General features: G+C 40.5%; 1 protein-coding gene across 1 annotated transcript in view; it reads right to left on the reverse strand.

Moving 5' to 3' along the window:
* LOC143437256 (uncharacterized) overlaps positions 1–20038 on the reverse strand; it is an 82781-nt gene that overhangs the window by 21619 nt on the left and 41124 nt on the right. The window contains exon 6 of the mRNA XM_076922088.1: positions 9567–10129. Within this exon, the coding sequence (XP_076778203.1) occupies positions 9567–10129 (563 nt within the window). The remainder of the gene's footprint in view (positions 1–9566; positions 10130–20038) is intronic.

Here is a 20038-nt window from a genome sequence, read left to right on the forward strand (position 1 = left end):
TTAGAATCATTTCCCATCCATAAATTTTACATTTTCTCCTTTCTGTCCTCTCCTAATTTATCTTAATATAATAATCTTATACATTGTTTTCTTCTTCTTCTTTTTTTTTTTTTTTTTTTTGGTTTTTCGAGACAGGGTTTCTCTGTGTAGTTCTGACTGTCCTGGAACTCACTCTGTAGACCAGGCTATCCTCGAACTCAGAAATCCCCCTGACTCTGCCTCCCAAGTGCTGGGATTAAAGGCTTGTGCTACCACTGCCCGGCAGCTTTAATACTTTAAACACTATCATGTCTTCACATTTTTCCCTCTTCTCCAATAGCTTTTAAGCCTGCTAATCTAAATTGCTACCATTTAGGAAAGCCCGCCCCCTCACGGTCATTTTAAGTAAATACAGTAAAACATGCTTCCATTTCTGTGGTCTTCTTAAAGCTGCCTTTCCTTCCTTCCTCCTTTTCCTCCTTCCCTCTCTCCTCTCTCTCTCTTCTCTCTTTTCTCCTCTTCTTCTTCAATTTATGTGTTTTCATGTGTGAAAATGTTTTGCCCGAATGCATGCATGCATGTGCCTAGTGTCCACAGAGGTCAGAATAGTGGGCAGATTCCTAGCTAAGGGCTAAGCCAGAACTCTAGTGTCTGTCCTAAGCTTTTAAGTGGAAACTCCTGAGTTTTGGAGAACAGACAAGTTAACAATATAAAATATCTATTATAAGATGATGTTATTAACAAACTTTCCAAAGTACTGACACAGTTAACATTGCTTATATACCACCCCACTTTAATGCATTTGTGCACAGGAGTCATCGTAAACACAGAGACCTTCCCTATAGAAAAGTCACAAGATTTGGAATCCTGGGATGTAGGCCTTCATCTCCACAATGACTGCATGGGTTTATCCGGCCACTTCCAAAGAGCAAGGGTTACAAAGCATTGCTCTTAGGACTTGTCTGAGACCCTGCAATGCTGATATATATTCTGAATTTACATGCAGTGGTGACTCAGGCTGGAGAGATGGCTCAGCAGTTAAGAACACCAACTGCTCTTTCAGAAGTCCTGAGTTCAATTCCCAGGAACCAGCAACTACATGGTAGCTCACAACCATCTGTAATAAAGTCTGGTGCTCTCTTCTGGTGTGTCTGAAGAGAGCAATTGTGGTGTACTCATCAAGTATATATATTATATGTATTATGTATATATTATACATTATTATATATTATATATTTTAAACCTTTAAAAAAAAAGTGACTCTAGCCTCTTAAGACCAGTCTGTGGCAGGCCCATCTTCAAGTATTCTACAACACTACAGTATTCCATTGAATATTGTTGAAAATGCTGGTCTGTGGCACAAGTAAATTTGGTAAGTATTTTTACATCCTCTCATTGCATTGAAACAATCATCTCTCATTGAAACAACCCATTGAGAGAATTTCTTACGTTACCCTCAAGCTGAGTCTGAGAGCAACAGCATAGCTCACCTAAAGTCAGAAAGTACTGGAGTGAGGGCAGAGCCAATAGTTAGGGTGACTGTGGGAAATTTTTGTTCAAACTCATATACCATTGAGGGAAGGGTCTAAAATTCATTGTGTGGCTGTGAACTTAGTGTGTTTGGTGGGGGGATGCCGGAGTGTACATGTGATGGCCAGAGGGCAAGCTGCAAATGTCAGTTCCCCTTCTACCCTGTGGAACCTGGGAATTGGTGAAACCCAGGTCATCAAGTTTGGTAACAGATGCTTCATTTATCTCTCACCAGACCTTAGTTTTTGAAATATTTATCCCCCCCAAGTAGAATTTTACTGTATTGTCATATAAAATCTATTTTCAAAAATGAACCTTTGAGCTGGACAGTGGTGGCTCAAACCTTTAATCCCAGCACTTGGGAGGCAGAGACAGTCAGATTTCTGAGTTCAAGTCCAGCCTGGTCTACAGAGTGAGTTCTAGGACAGCCAGGGCTATACAGAGAAACCCTGTCTCGAAAAACCAGAAAAAAAAAGAAAATTTGTCTTCATTTGTGATTTCCCTTGGACCTCTCTTTCTTCATCCCTTATGACCATTTTTCTTACTGAAGTGTCAGAACACTGAGACTAATACCTGATGTGATCTGGCAGGTACACGCTTGAACAGAAACCAAAGCCCACTTCTGCCAATACTCTTGTTCTTTCCATTTTGAGTCTGGGAAGAAAAAGTTATTTTAGAAAGAAGTATGTGGTACTCTGGTACATCTTCACCTGCATCCCACAGATTGGGTCAAGGGATATTTGTATAAACAATGCCCATTTCTGAAAGAGTTGTAGTTAGTGTGAAATAAACTAAGAAATAACTGTATCTGTCTTGGTACCTGACTCATAGCAGTTTATTCAATCGATGATGATTAAGTCTTGACTGGAGGGGTCTATGAAACACAATGCAGATGAAATAAGAAAGAAAGACACCAAGTTCTGAAATTACAGCCTTAGGAAACCACTGTTGGTCACCCCAGAGCTAGAACAGCCTGTCTGGATTGAGGCTCAGCCCAGTGGACTTGATGGATGGGCAAGACCGTTCTATGTAGAGAAAGGGGATAGAAAATTCTAGTCAAAGCTGAGCAAAGGCTCTGAGTAGTGAATATGTGGCCAGCATGTGCTGTACTCCATCACTACAAGGCATATTCTAGAGACACACTGCCTTGTCTGGGATCACAAGTCTATTGATTTACATCTGAAATCTTATGCTTTCATTGTTCCTCCACTTTCTCAACAGAAAAAAATATTATGACAATAGTAGTTACTCTTAGAGTTGTTGTAAGGCTTAATTGACACATCCAAAACACCAGAGCTTACAATAATAGCTGATGAGAGAAAAGACATGAAATAACGCTGCTGTGAACACAGCAGTGAACACTGCTGACCATGATGGTAGAGAAAGATGGGAGTATAGCAACTACATTTGGCAGTCGTGGTGCCCTTATCTGCCTCAACTGCAAAACAAACCATCTAAGTTGAGTGATAGGTGCTGGAGTTGAGTAGGCAGTCACACACTACCTGGATGAATAAGCAGCTAAGACAAACTTGGGAGCATAGGACAAAATGGCAGTGGCAGGGGCATGGGGCACATGGCAAAGTCTGCCTCATCCCTTGGTTTCCTTCCATATCTAGCATCCTGTTCCAAAATGTTGCTCTTTTCATTTATCCTATTTTACCTTCTACATGAAGCTTTAAGACAGACTTTGGGGCAAGATTAACTATTTCATGCCATTTATGGGTCAGTTTCTCTTTCTTTCTCTCTTTCTCTTTTTATAGGAAAGAACAACTGGAAGCAGCAGCCAGGTACATTTTTTTTTATTCTGAATACCCTCCCCATTTCACCATTGTTTTGCGAGGAGGATTCAGTCCTGCATGGTGGAAAGCTGCAAGGTAGCCCTGTTGGTCACAAGTTAGTCTTTGGGGCTTACTCTGTTGCTGAACTCCATTTCCTCTGTCATTTTCATGTGAATTTAGTCAAGGACAACTTTATATGGATAATAGAAACAGCTATGATGTACTGAATGTCTATCTCCTCAGAGCTAAGCTCCATAAAGATTATCACAGCTGATCTGCACAGTCACCATGTAAGAGAAGTCCTAGTATCCTCCTTTGTGTATAAGGAAACCAAGGCTCAGAATGGTTCCTCTACCCCTTCTGAATTCTCACAGGAATTAAGTAGCAAAATGAAAAATCAAAGTCAAACCTGAATGTTAAAAGAATGTTTACCGTTGTACATTTTTCTGTTTGTTCATTGGGCTCCTAGATGGCATTTCTGAAAGCAAATCCCGACTGCAATTCATGATCCCCATAGACCTGAGGCTTTTCAATAAATCATAAACACTGCAGACTGCTGCAGAGGCAAGAAGACGTTCAGGCTTGTGTATGACTACTTTTCTGAGCTTCCTATCCTGATGTCAAAGTTGCCCAAGATCTAGACCCTATTCTAGTTTATAAAGCAAGATGGATGATTCATTTTGACAAAATAGTGTGAGGTGATAAGAGGTGACAACATACAGCTAAGAACAGTATTGATTTAAACTTATGGAGTGTTTTCTGGAAGTTTCCATGTAGCATTGTTGGATTAGAGCTGGTACACACACACACACACACACACACACATACACACACACAAACATACACACACACACACAATTTTCTGAAGTGGACTATAGTTGCAAGTAACTGAAACAATGGATAAGTGTACTATATATTACTCCAAATATGCCTTAAAATTTCTGATTCTGGTTCAATTGGTAACCAAACTAAATTCTGCTCCTCTGCAAGAGCAGCAAGCAGTCTTAACAATTGTGCCATCTTTTTGCCCCAGGTTATTCTGAAAGTAGAACTTAATAGATCCCTTGCCCTTTTCCCCTAAATAACAAATAAAACAACTCAAGTGTTAAACACTCCACAGGTTACCTCACCAAGTAATACTAAGATTGTCTAAGTGAAATTGCCCTTTACTGGTTAACTGATTACTAATCCTTTTTTTTTTTTTTTTTTGAGACAAGGTTTCTCTGTGTAGATGATTGCTAATTCTAATGGCTAATTTAGATGGCTTTTTTCTGCAGGTACCCTTGCATGCCAGCAGAGAGAGGGCATCAGATCCATTTGTCATGAGCCACCATGTCTTTGCTGGGACTTGAACACTGGTTTTCTGAGCCATCTCACCACTATCTGTTTACTGGTTAACTGTCCAAAAAGCAAGGACTTAAAAATTGGATCAACTAGTTAATCAAAAAATAGTTGAACAAGTGACATGGCAAGACCACATTTTTGTGAGGAAGGAATGGGTTGCAGAGTGCTTTCGACATGATCCTGAATCATTTAGGTTTGGGCTCCTCTAGAATGTTCCACTATTTTTATGTTATGTATCCTTGACAACCCCCTCACCCCCACTTCTCACTCCCCAGGTTTATGGTTTTTGCTTTTTCAAAAGCCCCTCAGCTTGCTGGTCTTTTGTCAAACTCTACTCCTGGGAGAGTGAGCTGTTTGACTGTTGGTTGCCAACTCTCCTCCCTAATAAACCTCTGCTGATTGCATCCAGGTATGGTGTCTTGTGAGTTTGTGGGTGGCCGTTACTTCCTGAGATTGGAGTAAGGGTCTGCCAAGTTTGGGGGTCTTCATTACTAACAATAATCTCTGTTATTCATGTTTTATTTCTCAAAATATAATCCATGTTCCTAACCACAAAAGAACAAATGGCTGTGATAATGTTGACCATACAACCTACATTCTGTATCATTTGACATAAAGTAACAACAACAAAAAACCAAATGTGATTGGGAGAAAAATGTAGCTGTAACTTGGCACAGGACTTTGTGGTTTTGACTTTTGGAAGCTATATAACTTTCTGGTTCAGGGTGGGGCTGAGGCTGGGGTATTGCAGCTAAGCTTCTGAGTATAATTTTGTGGCTCTGATTTATCAGTAGTGACTTGAATACAATAAATTCTTATCGTTTCCCTTGTCCTGTGGTTGAGTTGTGTTGGATCTCAGTGGACCCGTGATGTAAAGGCTTTAGCACAGTATGTAACCACTGTCCAGTATGAATACTTTCATAATGATGAAGACTACAGAGGTGTGCAAAGGCTTCATTATACTAAACATGTCCATTAGGACTCTGTGGGTGTGTCCTGAGTCACAGAAAATGTGTTTAAGACTCAAGGGTGTGTCCTGAAACAGGGGGATGTGTGTAAAACTCAGTGGGTGTGTCCTGAGTCACAGGGTGCATTGTTAGCACTCAGGAAGTGATTCCAGAGTCACAGGGGGCAAGCTTAAGACTCAGGGGCATGTCCTGAGTCACAGAGGGTGTGTTTAAGATTGAGGGGGCATGTCCTGAGCCACAGTGGGTATGCTTAAAACTCAGGGGGTGTGTCCTGATACACAGAGGGTGTGCTTACGACTCAGGAGGTGTGTCGTGAGTCAAAGGGGGCATGTCCTGAGTCACAGGGGGGCAAGCATAAGAATCAGGGGGCATGTCCAGAGTCAGAGAGAGTTTGCTTAAGATTCAGGGGGCGTGTCCTATGACACAGGTAGCCTGTTTAGAACTCTGTCCAGAGTCATAATGGGTGTGTTTAAGACTCAGGGAGAATGTCCTGAGTCACTGGAGGCATGTCCCGGGTCACAAGGAGCATGTTCAGGACTCTGGGGGCATGTTTAAGACTCAGGAGGCATGTCCTGTGTCACAGGGGGGATGCTTAGACTCTAGTACATATTCATTCATGATAATGAAAACTAGAGAATTGTGCAAAGGCTTGACCGTATTAAATACACTCACAGGGTTTCTGTCTTAGTGTTTCCATTGCTATGAAGAGAAATCATGAACAAGGCAACTCCTATAAAAGCAACAGTTTAATTGGGACTGGCTTACAGTTTCAGAGATTTAGTCCTTTTTCATCATAGCAGGAAGCATGGCAGGCATGAAAGAAAACATGATGCTGACGAAGAAGCTGACAGTTCTGCATCTTGATCCAAAGGCAGCCAGGAAGAGAATGTCTGCCAGGGAGGTAGTAGGAGGGCCCATTCTGCACTGGGTGGAATTTTGAAGCCTTCAGTGATGCACTTCCTCCAACAAGGCCACATCTCATAATGACTTTCTCCCACTCCCTGAGACAAGCATATTTATACGACCACATTCCACTGCCTGGCCCCCATATGATTGTGCAAACACATGAGTGTATGGGGACCATATTTAAAAATAGCATAATACAAAATATGTGAGGTTCAATTAAAAAGTCCTCATCATCTATAGACTATAAATCTATAGACTATAAATGTTAAAAGTCCAAAGTTCAAAGTCTCTTCTGAGATCATTCCAATCATGTAACTGTAATCTCCTATACGTTCATAAATATAGCACATAATATCCATGCAAATTCACAGGATATAGGTCACTATTCTTAATCACCATTGTGAGGAAATACTGGGCCAAAAGAAGACCAAAAGCCAGCAAGGAAATCTCCAAACTCTGCATCTCCATGTCTAATGTCAAAGTGTTCTTCAGATCTCCAACTCCTTCCTGCTTTGCTCACTGCAGCACAATTCTTTCTCTTTGGCTGATTTTATTTCCTGAAAGTAGTTTTCCTGAGAAGGTATCCCACAGCTCTGGAATCTAAAACGCTTGGGGTTTCCAAAGTAACTTCAAAATTACAGCTTCTTGTTCCAATATCTGGGATCCACAGATGATCTTCTGTGCTCCTCAAAAGAAGCTGGGTCTTTCTCCAGCTCTTCCCTCTATAGGACACTAGGTTCTGCTTGACTCCACTCAACTGCTGCTGCTGTTCTTTCTGCTCATCCCATGGGACTGACATCTTCAACATGCTGGGTTCTTCTGTGACAAACAGTCTTGAATGCATTCCTCTCATGCTCCCTTCCTGGTGCCAAGACTCAGCCGCACTGCATGAAACATTCTGGCCTTAAAACCAGTGCCACCTGGGTGAGTCTTACATAGGACTGAGTCAAGCTGCACCACAAGGGACAACCTTGGCTACCTCTGGAATACAACTTCTTTCTCCTCTCAGAAAACACTTACCAGAAGATTTCACCTCAGTGATGCTGGTTTCTTCTTCATCACAACTAATTTTTTTAACTACAGCCAATCAGCATCAATTGTCTCAGACATCCCTTCTATTCTTGCCTCTAAAGCCAGATCCACATGGACAAAGTTCCTGAGTTCCTCTGCTTGCTGGGGCTAGAACACGGCCCCTTCTATTACATCAGCAGCAGCTTTCTATTTTCAACAATTTCACTGCCTCAGCTCGGCTGTCCTTGAACTTGGTCTGTAGATTAACCTTGAACTCAGATCTGCATGGCTCTGTCTCCTGAATGTTGTGTAATACGGCTGTAACATTTTGCCCATACCTAAACTTTTCCTTAGTTACAAAGTGTTCTGTACCAGGAAGACTTGAATCAGAGATCTGCTTGATGTTTATCAGGGATTTAAGGCTAGTACCTCCATGCCTGTACTTAAGTATTTTATTTTCGATCTTAAAATGATAACCCAGAATAGTAATCACAATCCATCAATTGTCAACTTCACACATACTGGTAACTCTTGTGTCCACATGAAAACAATAACTAGGTGATAATAATGCGTAACACAATACAGTTCTCCTTTGTCCAACTTCACATCCATAAGTTTAGATGGGTGGAATCTTGTACTAATGTCACCTTTCCTTTAATTCCATTTAATATCATTGATCACAGAATTTAGCTTCATTCAACTTCCTGGTTAGATTTTCTCTTTTGACCTAACATTTTATATTTTTTTCTTTCTAACTTTACTATGCTTGCTCAAAACAATCATCATGAGACTAAACATAGGACAAAGGCTTTTCTGGCTTCACTGAGACTTCCTTTGTCAGTGCAATGAACGTCAACCACTTTACCTTATCTTCAAGGACACTCTACAGACAAAGGCAAAAGGCAGCAACATTCTTCTGAAAAACATCATAAAAACTATACACAAAGTTCAAATCACCCTCAGTACATATGTGTTCCATATTCCTTCTAGGATGGCCGAGTAAGTTCCACTTAATGCATATACAAATTCAAAGTCTAAAAATCCACATTGCTCCATAAAACAAAACAAAAAACCACAGTCAGGCCTATCATAGCAATATATAAGTCTGGGGTACCAACTTCTGTCTTAGATAGAATTTCCATTGCTAAGAAGAGACATTGTAACCAACGCAACTGTGTGAAAAGCAAATATTTAATTGGGCCTGGCTTACACTTTAAAATGTTTAGTCCATTGCCATCATAGCAGGAATGTCAGCATGCAGGCAGCCATGATGCTGGAGAAGGAGCTAAGAGTTCTGCATCCTCATGTGAAGGCATTCAGGAAGAGTCTGTCTTCCAGCCAAGTGGTAGGAGGGTCTGTTTTGTATTGTCCTGAGCTCCAAAGCTCATCACCATAGTAATTCAATTCCTTCAAAAAGGTAGCATCTCACACAAGGGACATCTCTTAATATTGCCACTTCTTAGGGTCAAACAAACTTAAATCACCACAGTTTATTTCTAGTATAAATTCTTTCATGCTTTTAAAAATGATTAGGACATGCAGAGGCAATAACATGTTGATTACATTCAGATGGTTTCTGTCTCATATGTGTTTATTTCTGTATTCAGAAACCACTGTGGCATGTAAACAATTTCCCAACTTTAGTACAATCAAAAGCTTTCAGTTCAGTATGTGTTCTTTAATGTCTTTGGAGACAACAGAGATATGCATAGGCTTTACCACGTTCATTACATCTGTAAGGTTTCTCTAAAGTGTGTGTTCCTTCAAGTGTTTGGAGAGTACAGTGACATTGAAAGGCTTTATCTCACTGACTACATTCATAGGTTTGCACTCTGCTCATTTTCTTTTGTGTATTCAGAGATGACTGTGTCCTGGAAAGGCTTTACCTCATTCATGACATTCAGTTTCTCTCCAGTATGTGTTCTATTATGATATTGGAGACCACTCTGATGTGAAAAGGCTTTACCACATTGATTACATTGATAAGGTTTCTCTCCAATATGTATCCTTTTATGTTTTTGGAGAGTATGTTGCCATGAAAAGGCTTTACCACATTGATTACATTCATAAGGTTTCTCTCTGGTATGTGTTATTTTATGATATTGGAGGTGACTGGATCTTGCAAAGGCTTTACCACATTGATTACATTCATAGGGTTTCTCTCCAGTATGTGTTCTCTTATGACTTCGGAGATTACTGTGACAGGAAAAGGCTTTACCACACTGATTACATTCATAAGGTTTCTCTCCAGTGTGTGTTCTTTTATGATATTGGAGAAGACTGGATCTTGCAAAGGCTTTACCACATTGATTACATTCATAGGGTTTCTCTCCAGTATGCATTCTCTTATGAGTTTGGAGATTACTGTGACATGAAAAGGCTTTACCACAGTGATTACATTCATAAGGTTTCTCTCCAGTATGTGTTCTTTTATGATGTCGGAGACCATTGTGACATAAAAAGGCTTTACCACATTGATTACAATCATAAGGTTTCTCTCCAGTATGTGTTCTCTTATGATATTTGAGACCACTGTGACATGAAAAGGCTTTACCACATTGATTACATTCATAAGGTTTCTCTCCAGTATGTGATCTATAATGACATTGGAGACTATGGTGACATGAAAAGGATTTACCACATTGATTACATTCATGTTTCTTTCCAGTATGTGTTCTTTTATGTCTTTGGAGACTATTGTGCCATGAAAAGGCTTTACCACATTGATTACATTTATGAGGTTTCTCTCCAGTATATCTTCTTTCATGCCTGCAACAGTAATGGTCATATGTGAAAGCTTTACCACATTCATTAGCCTGATCAATCATTTTATCAATATGAATAAATTTTAGAGTTGGTCTAATAATAAAGAACACCCAGATCTTAAGGTTTTATCACTTTGATGTTCACAGTTGTACTTCCTCACTGTGGATTGCTTTACTTCTTTGAGAAGACCTGTGATGGTAAGAGCATCTATTACATGGTTCACACTTATAGCCTCCTTTTTCTATATGAGATTTCTATATAATGTATTTGTATGTCTGAAGAAATACAAAACAACTCTGAGCATTAAAGCACTGATAGCATTCTTAGTTTTTCCTGTAGTGTGAATCAAACCACAGGTGCACTGTGAACCAGGATGAATAGAAGAATTTCCAAACTTCTACTACCTACAGAGATTTTCTGCAATGTGACATTGGAGATGTTCCAAGTAAAGTCAGAAAATCAATTAACTGCAAATGTCTATCTTAAAAATACCTTTCATGACTTCTAGAAGTTTGATGTTGTTCTTCAATATGATGGTCTTCCAAATAACAGCCTAAAACATGGTACCAGAAAATGAATGATATGGTATTGGAATTAGGCAAAATTCAAGTTACTCTGAATTTTCACAGCAATGAACCTGATATATTCAGCTTAATATTACTTGTTCTCTATTGAAATAGGAGATGATAATCAGTAACCCAGAAACATTTTTCTCTTAGTTTGAGAAGCAAAAGAAAATTCAGTTTTACCTATAGCAGTGAGGTTCCTGTAGGTCTCAAGCATCACATCTTTGTAGAGATTCTTCTGGGAAGAATCCAGCAAATTCCACTCTTCCACAGTGAAGTTCAAATGTACATCATCAAAACTCACTGTTTCCTAAAATATAACATGCATGTGTACAACACAAAGCCTGATACTGACATCACTAAGAAGTAAAGTTATGCTTCCTAGACAATATAACCTTATAAGTCACATGATTCCTCCAGTTATTTGCTGACACACAAATTATAATATAATCACCATGTCAGTTTACAAGGAAATTGAAATATAAGGCTTCCTGTGTCACTTCTGAACCCTTTGAATAGGATATAGCCTTGCAACACAAATGGCAACTGAGAGAGATATGCAGGGGGAAACAGATTAACTGTACTGTGCACACATCTGAAAAGTTGTATGAACAATTACTAACTACAAAGGTGATGGACAAGCTGTGTGTATTTGCTCATGTCTTTAACCACAGAGGTACAGGCAGGTGTATGTCATTGAGCTGGATGCCACTGTGGTCTATGCGATGTCTTGCAGGACAGCAAAAGTTACATGTTAAGAACCTCACTCTGGGCCTGGCAGTGGTGGTGCATGCCTTTAATCCCAGCACTTGGGAGGCAGAGGCAGGGGGATTTCTGAGTTTAGCCTGGTTTACAGTGTGAGTTCCAGGACAGCCAGGACTACACAGAGAAACCCTGTCTCAAAAAACCAGAAAAAAAAAGAACCTCACTCTGCTACAAAAATTAACCAGGAAACAAAAATGATAGAATGAACTCACAGTTCTTTACTGAAGTTCCTGCAAAGAATTATACATTCACTGCAGTTCTGATTTCATCTTGCCTAAACATGAAGTGAACCAGTTTAAACTGCAACATTAATTAAATTTTACTAAAAGGGATTGCATGTTTAAACAGTTAAAATGGACAGATGAAAATATTAGTAATATATAAGCCACCAAGGAGACCCGACCTATCATATCATAGTAGGTCCTGAGAAATTAAAACATGGAACAGATAAGGTGCAAAAAAGGTTGTTTGGGGCAAGGGAGAACATGGGGAAGGGATAGAAATACACAGGAGGACCTACAGACAGGCAAACAGACAGGGAGCAAAGAGTACAGACAGAGAATAGAGAGCACACCTGACAACAGCAGCAGGTGATGGAGGCAGGGAATGACTTAAGCATTTCCTAAGTCCCTGAGAGCAGAGCATTGAAATTGCCTGTGCACTGACAACTACAGAGACAATTTTCACCCAGGGAACAAGAAAGGAAGAGAGGGTCTCAAACATTAAAGATGAATAGGACAAAATGGATGAGTTAGTCAAAAAATGTGGATTCTAAAATTTTTCTGGCCCTAAACAACCAGGAAACAGGAGAAGGGAAAAACTACAGATGATTGGAATAGAGAAAGAAGAATATTAGCCCAAAAATCTACAAAATATTTTAAATGAAATCATAAAGGAAAATTTCCCTAAACCAAAAAGATGCCTGTTAATGGACAAGAAGCATCCAAAAACACCCAACAGATTATAGAAAAAAGTTCTTTTACCACATAATAATCAAACAGTAAATGTAAAAAGTAAAGCAATATAAAAAAAAACTACAATGGGAAAAAATTAAGAAAAACTAAACAAACAAACAAACAAAAAGTAATGTATGAAAGCAGATTTATTAGGTTTATGCCTGTCTTCTTAATGTATACTATAAAAAACAAAAGGGTTTGGACACATGTGCTGCAGAGTCAGAGAAACCACCCGTGTTACTACAAGAAAGCAACTGGTCCAAATGTTTTGGGCAGATTCAGAATCAGCCATGACAGTGAAGTTACTCAGAGGTCACCTCCCAATCTAACAAGTGAAGGGCATCACCAGAGACCTCACAGGTGGTCACATCTGGCTGATGTTTCCCATGCAGCCCCAGAGAGGACCCAGCCCCCCAGCCCCCACTGCTCACCTGCCTGCCTCTACCCATTGTGGGCAGTGATCTTGTGCTCACCATGAGGAGATTTCAGAGCTTTCCTGAGGTCTCCACGCAGCACCCACAGCAGAGCTCAGAGCAGGGCACAGATGACCATTCAAGCCTGCACAGGAACAATGAACTTGCAAAATAACACTGGGAAGAACCTGCCTCCTTGTCTGATTGGCAGGTTTGCCTAGAAGCCTTGATTGGCCAGTGAGTCTTACCACTCCTAAAGGTAAAAATGTGCATTCACACCAAGGTCAAATCTTTTCCAGAGCTCAGGAGGGGTTTGCCCTACATTAGCATTTGTTTCTGTCTTCAAAGAGGAATCTCACCCCACCCAGCCCTGGGGGAGAACCCAGCATTGCAGCTCTGGCTGTTCAGCTGCCTGCTCCTCCCCTCTGAGAGCAATGACCCTGAACCCACCAGGACCTGACTCCAGACCTTACCTGAGCTTTCCTCACAGGACTTGCCTTCTTCCTGTAATCAAGCTGAACAGCTTCCATAGCCCAGTACTCAGTGTGCAGTGGAGGTATCAATCTGACCCACAAGTGAAAGGATGTCCTGGTTATTTCTTAGCATTTTGTCTAAACTCCTGACACAGGGTTACCTGGCAACATCTGAGTAGGCCTGACCCCCTGTAAAGGTGGCTGCTTGCCCCTTCCTCCCTCTTTTGATCTCTTGCTCTCTCTTTCTCTAGCCCTCTTAGGATCTTCCCTTCCCCCTCTCTCTCCACATGCTCATGCCCAGCCTCTACTTCTCTACTCTCTGCCTCTCTCTGCTTTTCTCTGCCTCTGCTACCCTCTTAACTCCCCTCCCCATGTCCTGAATAAGCTTTATTCTATACTATGCTGTCTTGTGGTGGGTTGCTCCTGTGGCAGAGCTGTCTCAGCATGAGGCATGGTCCCTCCAGGGGAAAAACACCTCAGCTGGAGGCAGGAGCCTACTGAGACATCCCCTTCCCCTGCTGAGAGCCAAGACCCCCTTCTGGCTGAGAGCAAGTGTCAGTTAAGTAAACAGCCTGAGTTAAGAAATACTTTACTTATTGCCCTTCTGCCTGGGAGAAAATATTAATCAGATAAGCAACTCGAGATGAGAAATGTTTTAATTGCCTTCTTGCTTGTGAGAAAATATTTGGATAAGTAATTTGGCCTAGGATTTCTTGTGGGCTTAGAGAACTCTGCAATTAGGAGATGACCCTGGACCCTGACTGTCAAATGATCCTCCTGCCTGCTTGCCTTTATAAGGGCAGCCTGAACAATAAAATTTAAGCTCTAGATCAGACATTCAGACTGGTGCTTCTTCCTTGTGTCTCTTGTCTCTTCATTCCTTCACCCCCTTCCCTAGGGTCTCATCAAGGGCACATCTTGACGCACAATGTGTAGCCCTTTGGTTCAGGTCTGATTGAAAGTTGCTTCTAGTGGTGGTGCACGCCTTGGGGGAAGAAAGAGGATTTAGAAACTGGGGAAGGGATAGAGGCACAGAAGAGGACCTGCAGACAGGCACACAGACAGGGAGGAGAGAGAGAGAGAGAGAGAGAGAGAGAGAGAGAGAGAGAGAGAGAGAGAGTCAGTCATGAGGGTAGAGACTGAGAATAGAGAGGGGGCTTGTGCAGAGAACAGACACAGGAAACAAAGATAGAGAACTGCTATATTTGGTGCCCCATTTATATAAAGCACACATGACAACAACAGAAGGTGATAAAGGCAGGAAATGACTTAAGCATTTGCTAAGTCCCAAGAGCAGACCATTGAAATTGCCTTTACACTATTGAGACAACTGACAACTGTTGAGGCAAGGTTCATCCACAACACAGAAAAGGAAGAGAGAAACTCTCAGGCATTAATGATGACTAGAACAAAATGGATACATTGGTCAAAATATATGAATACTAAAAGGTTCCTGGCAATAAACAAAAAAGAAATCTGCAAAATATGAGAAGGCAAAAATTATAAATGATTGAAGTAGATGAAAAATATCAGCTCAAAGTTTAGAAAAATATTTTCAATGAAATAAAAGAAGAATTTTCTAAACTAAAGAAGAAAATACCAATTCAGGTGCAAGAAGCATCCAAAATCCCAAATAGATTGGAAAAATAGTCTCTTTGCTACATAATAATAAAAACACTAAACGTATAAAGTTAAGAAATATAAAAAAGGCAACAGAAAAATTAAAAAATCTAAACAAAACAAAAAGAAGTAATGTATGAAATCTGACCTATCAGATTTATGCCTGTCTTCCTAATGTATACTATAAAAGACAAAACGTTTTGGACACATGTGCTGCAGAGTCAGAGAAACCACCCATGTTTTACAAGAAAGCAACAGGTCCAAATGTTTTGGGCAGATTTAGAATCAGCCATGATAGTGAAGTTACTCAGAGGTCCCACCTGTTCTAACACACCAGGAGCATCACCAGGGACCTCACAGGTGGTCATATCTGGCTGATGCTTCCCATGCAGCCTCCAGAGTAGACCCAGCACCCCAGCTCCCCCTGCTCAGCTGCCTGCCTCTACCCATTGTGGGCAGTGACCCTGTGCTCACCATGACTGGAATTCAGAGCTTCCCTGAGGTCTCCACATAGCACCCAAGAACAGAATTCAGAGCACTCAGGACACACAGAACCATTCAACCCTGCACAGGCACAGAAACTTGAAGTAATCACACTAAAATCAGCGACTAGGTAACGCTGCCCACTCTCTCCCTACCTATTCAACATAGTACTAAAAGTCCTAGCCAGGGCAATTAGACAACAAAAGGAAATTAAAGGGATACAAATAAGAAAGGAATAAGTCAAAATATCACTATTTGCAGATGATATGATAGTATACATAAGTAACCCCAAACTTCCACCAGATAACCTAATAAAGAACTTCAGAAAAGTGAGTAGATATAAAATTAATTCAAACAAATAAGTAGCCTTCCTCTACTCAAAGGATAAACAGGCTGAGAAAGAGATTAGGGAAATGACACCCTTCTTAATAGTCACAAATAGTATAAAATTCCTGGGTGTGAATCTAACCAAGCAAGTGAAACATCTGTAGACAAGAACTTCAAGTCTCTGGTGAAATAAATTGAAGATCTCAGAAGATTGAAAGATCTCCCATGCTCATGGATTGGCAGGATTAATATAGTAAAAATGGCCATCTTGCTGAAAGCATTCTACAGATTCAATGTAATCCCCATAAAAATTTGAACTCAATGCTTCATAGAGACAGAAAGAGAAATTTGCAAATTCATTGGGAATAACAAAAAAAAAAAAAAACCCAGGATAGGAAAAACTATTCTCAACAATAAAAGAACTACTGTGGGAATCACCATCCCTGACCTCAAACTGTACTACAGAGCAGTAGTGATAAAAACTGCATGGTATTGGTACAAAGACAGGCAGTAAGATCAATGGAATATAATTGAGGTCCCAGAAATGAACCCACACAACTATGGTCACTTGATCTTTGAAAAAGGATCTAAAACCATGCAGTGGAAAGAAGACAGCGTTTTGAAAAATTGGTGCTGGTTCAACTGGAGGTCGGCAAGTAGAAGCTTGTAAATCGACCATTTTTATCTCCTTGTACAAAGCTCAAGTTCAATTGGATGAAGATCTTCAACATAAAACCACATACACTGAAACTAAGTAGAAGAGAAAGTGGGGAAGAGCCTCAAACACATGGGCACAGGGGAAAGTTCCTGAAAAGACCCCAATGACTTATGCTGTAAGATCAAGAATTGACAAATGCAACCTCATAAAATTGCAAAGCTTCTGTAAGGAAAATGACATTGAAAATAGGACAAAATGGCAACCAAGAGATTGGAAAAAGATCTTTTCCAATACTATACCCGATAGAGGGATAATATCAAATGTATACAAAGAACTTAAGAAATTAGACTCCAGACAAATAACTCTATTAAAAATGGAGTACATGCACCTTACTGACATAAATTAGTATAGGTATGCTCTAACTGTATTTTGAGAAAAGTTTTATTTTAACAGGAAAGGCGATACGTAGGAAGAGCTAAGGTGGGAGGAGTACAGAGAGGAGGAGTAAGGAGAGGAAGAGGAAAAGGAGAGGAGGAGCTAGGTGATGAGAGAGAAAGAGGGGGGTCAGACATGAAGGCAGATATTCACATGTCTCCACCAGTCAAAGGTATTTGATATATCTAGATTGGGTATTAGGTTACACTTCTGATTGATATTGAGCATTACCAAACTTATAAAGGCTTTGGTTGACATTAAAAAATTTTATAAAAGCAAAAAGGGGCAGGGGGTATGGGATAGGGGTTTTCTAGGGAAGGAAAATGGGGAAAAGGAATGACATTTGAAATGTAAATAAAATATCCAATAAAAAATAAATTAGAAAAAATAGAGTACAGATCTAAACAAAGAATTCTCAACTGAGGAAATGGAAATGGTTGAAAAACACCTAAAAATATTCAACATCCTTACTCATCAGGCAAATGAAAATCAAAACAACCATTAGATTCCACCTCACACCAGTCAGAATGGCTAAGATAAAAAATTCAGGTGATGGTAGATGATGTCGAGGATGTGGAGAAAGAGGAAGACTCCTCCATTGTTGGTGAGATTGCAAGCTGGTACAACCACTCTGAAAATCAGTCTGACAGTTCCTCAGAAAATTGGACCTAGCACTACCTGAGGACACAGCTGTACCAGTCCTGGGCATATAGCCAGAAAATACTCCAACATATAACAATGACATATGCTCCACTATGTTCATAGCAGCCTTATTTATAATAGCCAGAAGGTGGAAAGAACCAATATGTGCTTCAACAGAGGAATGGATACAGAAAATGTTGTACATTTACATAATGGAGTATTACTCAGCTATTTAAAACATTGAATGCATGAAATTCTTAGTCAAATGGAAGGTACTAGAAAGTTTCATCCTGAGTGAGTTAACCCAAACACAAAATAACACACATGGTATGCACTCACTGATAAGTGGATATTAGCCCAAAAGGTCAGAATACCTGATACAGTTCACAGACAACATGAAACTCAAGAATAAAGACAATGCAAGTAGTGGTGGTGCTTAAGTTTAATCCCAGCACTTGGGAGGCAGAGGCAGGAGGATTTCTGAGTTCAAGGCCAACCTGGGAGAGAGAGAGAGAGAGAGAGAGAGAGAGAGAGAGAGAGAGAGAGAATAAGAAAGACCAAAGTGTTGGTTCATTGGTCCTTCTTAAAAGGGGAAACAAAATACTCATGGGAGCAAATACAAAGTGTGGAGCAGAGACTGAAGGAAAGGCCACCCAGAGACTGCTGCACCTGGGGATCCATCCTATATACAGTCAACAAACACAGACAATATTGTGGAAACCAAGAAGTGCATGCTGACAGGAGCATGATACAGCTGCCTCCTGAGAGGCTCTGCCAGAGTCTGACAAATAACAGAGGCAGATACCTGCAGCCAACCATTGAATTGAGCACGGGGTCCCCAATGGAGGAGTTAGAGAAAGGACTGAAGGAGCTTCAGGGGTTTGCAACCCCATAGGAAGAGCAACAATATCAACCAACCAGACCCCCCCAGAGCTCCCAGGTACTAAACCACCAACTGAGGAGTACACATGGAGAGAACTATGGCTCCATCTGCAAATGTAGCAGAAGATAGCCCTGTTGGGCATCAATGGGAGGCCCTTGGTCTTATGAAGGGTCAAAGTCGGTGTCTTGCTCAAAAGCAGGCTTTCTTGCTGCTTAATGAGAAAACAAAATCTCATCCTGGGAATTATGTGATTTTTCTTTAGCACTGGGGATTTTCTTGGCCTTCTTCTACTAGAGAAACCTGAAGACTGGGAAAGGCAAAATACAGGAATGTAAGACACATTGACATACAATCATTTCTTTAAATGAGGTAAGGAATGTAGCTCAGGTATTTGTGGTGGCCGTGCAAACCAGAAGATCTGAATTACATAAAACGGACCCTTGAAAAAAACCTAAGATGCTGATTGGAGCTAATATTTGGTGTGAATTATGGATTACATGCAGATCCATTGAGAAAGCTTGGGAATGAGGGAATCTGTCTTACATATCTCCCTCTGTGAATTGATATACCTATTTTTTAACATACCTTGATCTATCATATTGTGTATACAAAGACTAAAAATCTCCAGCACACGTGTCATCAAGTTCAAACACACACACACACACACACCCCACTCAGACAGACACACACACACATAAATGAACACACACACACAGACAAACACCCTGACACCCACACAGACACACACACACATAAACACACACCCACACAAACACACAAGTACACAAACCCTGACACACACACACACACACTGACAGACACAGCTCAACACAGACAGACACACAAATAAAATCACACAAACACACAGAATGAACACAGACACCCACACAACACAGAATCACAGAGACACACAGAAATAAAAGTTGCTACAACATGAGGAACTTCACTGTGTACTGTATTTATCTAATTTCCACTTAAACTGGCATGGGATGTTCTCTCATATTTTTGTAAATTGATGTTTACAGAGAAGGACCAATTTGGTTTACATCAGGAGAAATACAGAAATTTTATGCTAAAACCACAAAGTTTAGGGTATTTGAAAAGTATAATCATTATACAATATTCAATGTGAGTCTAGGCCAAAAAAGGGAAGAAGAAGGAGGAGGAGGAGGAGGAGGAGGAGGAGGAGGAGGAGAAAAAGGAGGGAGGTGGAGGAGGAGAAGAAGGAGGAGAAAGAGGAGAAGGAGAAAGAGGAGGAGGAGGAGAAGGAGGAGGAGGAGGAAGAAGAAGAAGAAGAAGAAGAAGAGGAAGAAGAAGAAGAAGAAGAAGAAGAAGAAGAAGAAGAAGAAGAAGAAGAAGAAGAAGACAAAAAAGAAGAAAAAGACAAAGACAGAGGAGGAGGAGGAGGAGGAGGAGGAGAAGAAAGAGGAGGAGGAGGATGAAGAAGAAAAGAAGGAGGAGGAGGAGAAAGAGAAGGAGGAGGAGGAGAGAAGAAGACAGAGAAGAAGAAGAAAAAGGAGGAGGAGGAAGAAGAA

This window comes from Arvicanthis niloticus, chromosome Y, assembly GCF_011762505.2.
Source record: "Arvicanthis niloticus isolate mArvNil1 chromosome Y, mArvNil1.pat.X, whole genome shotgun sequence".
NCBI lineage: Eukaryota > Metazoa > Chordata > Mammalia > Rodentia > Muridae > Arvicanthis > Arvicanthis niloticus.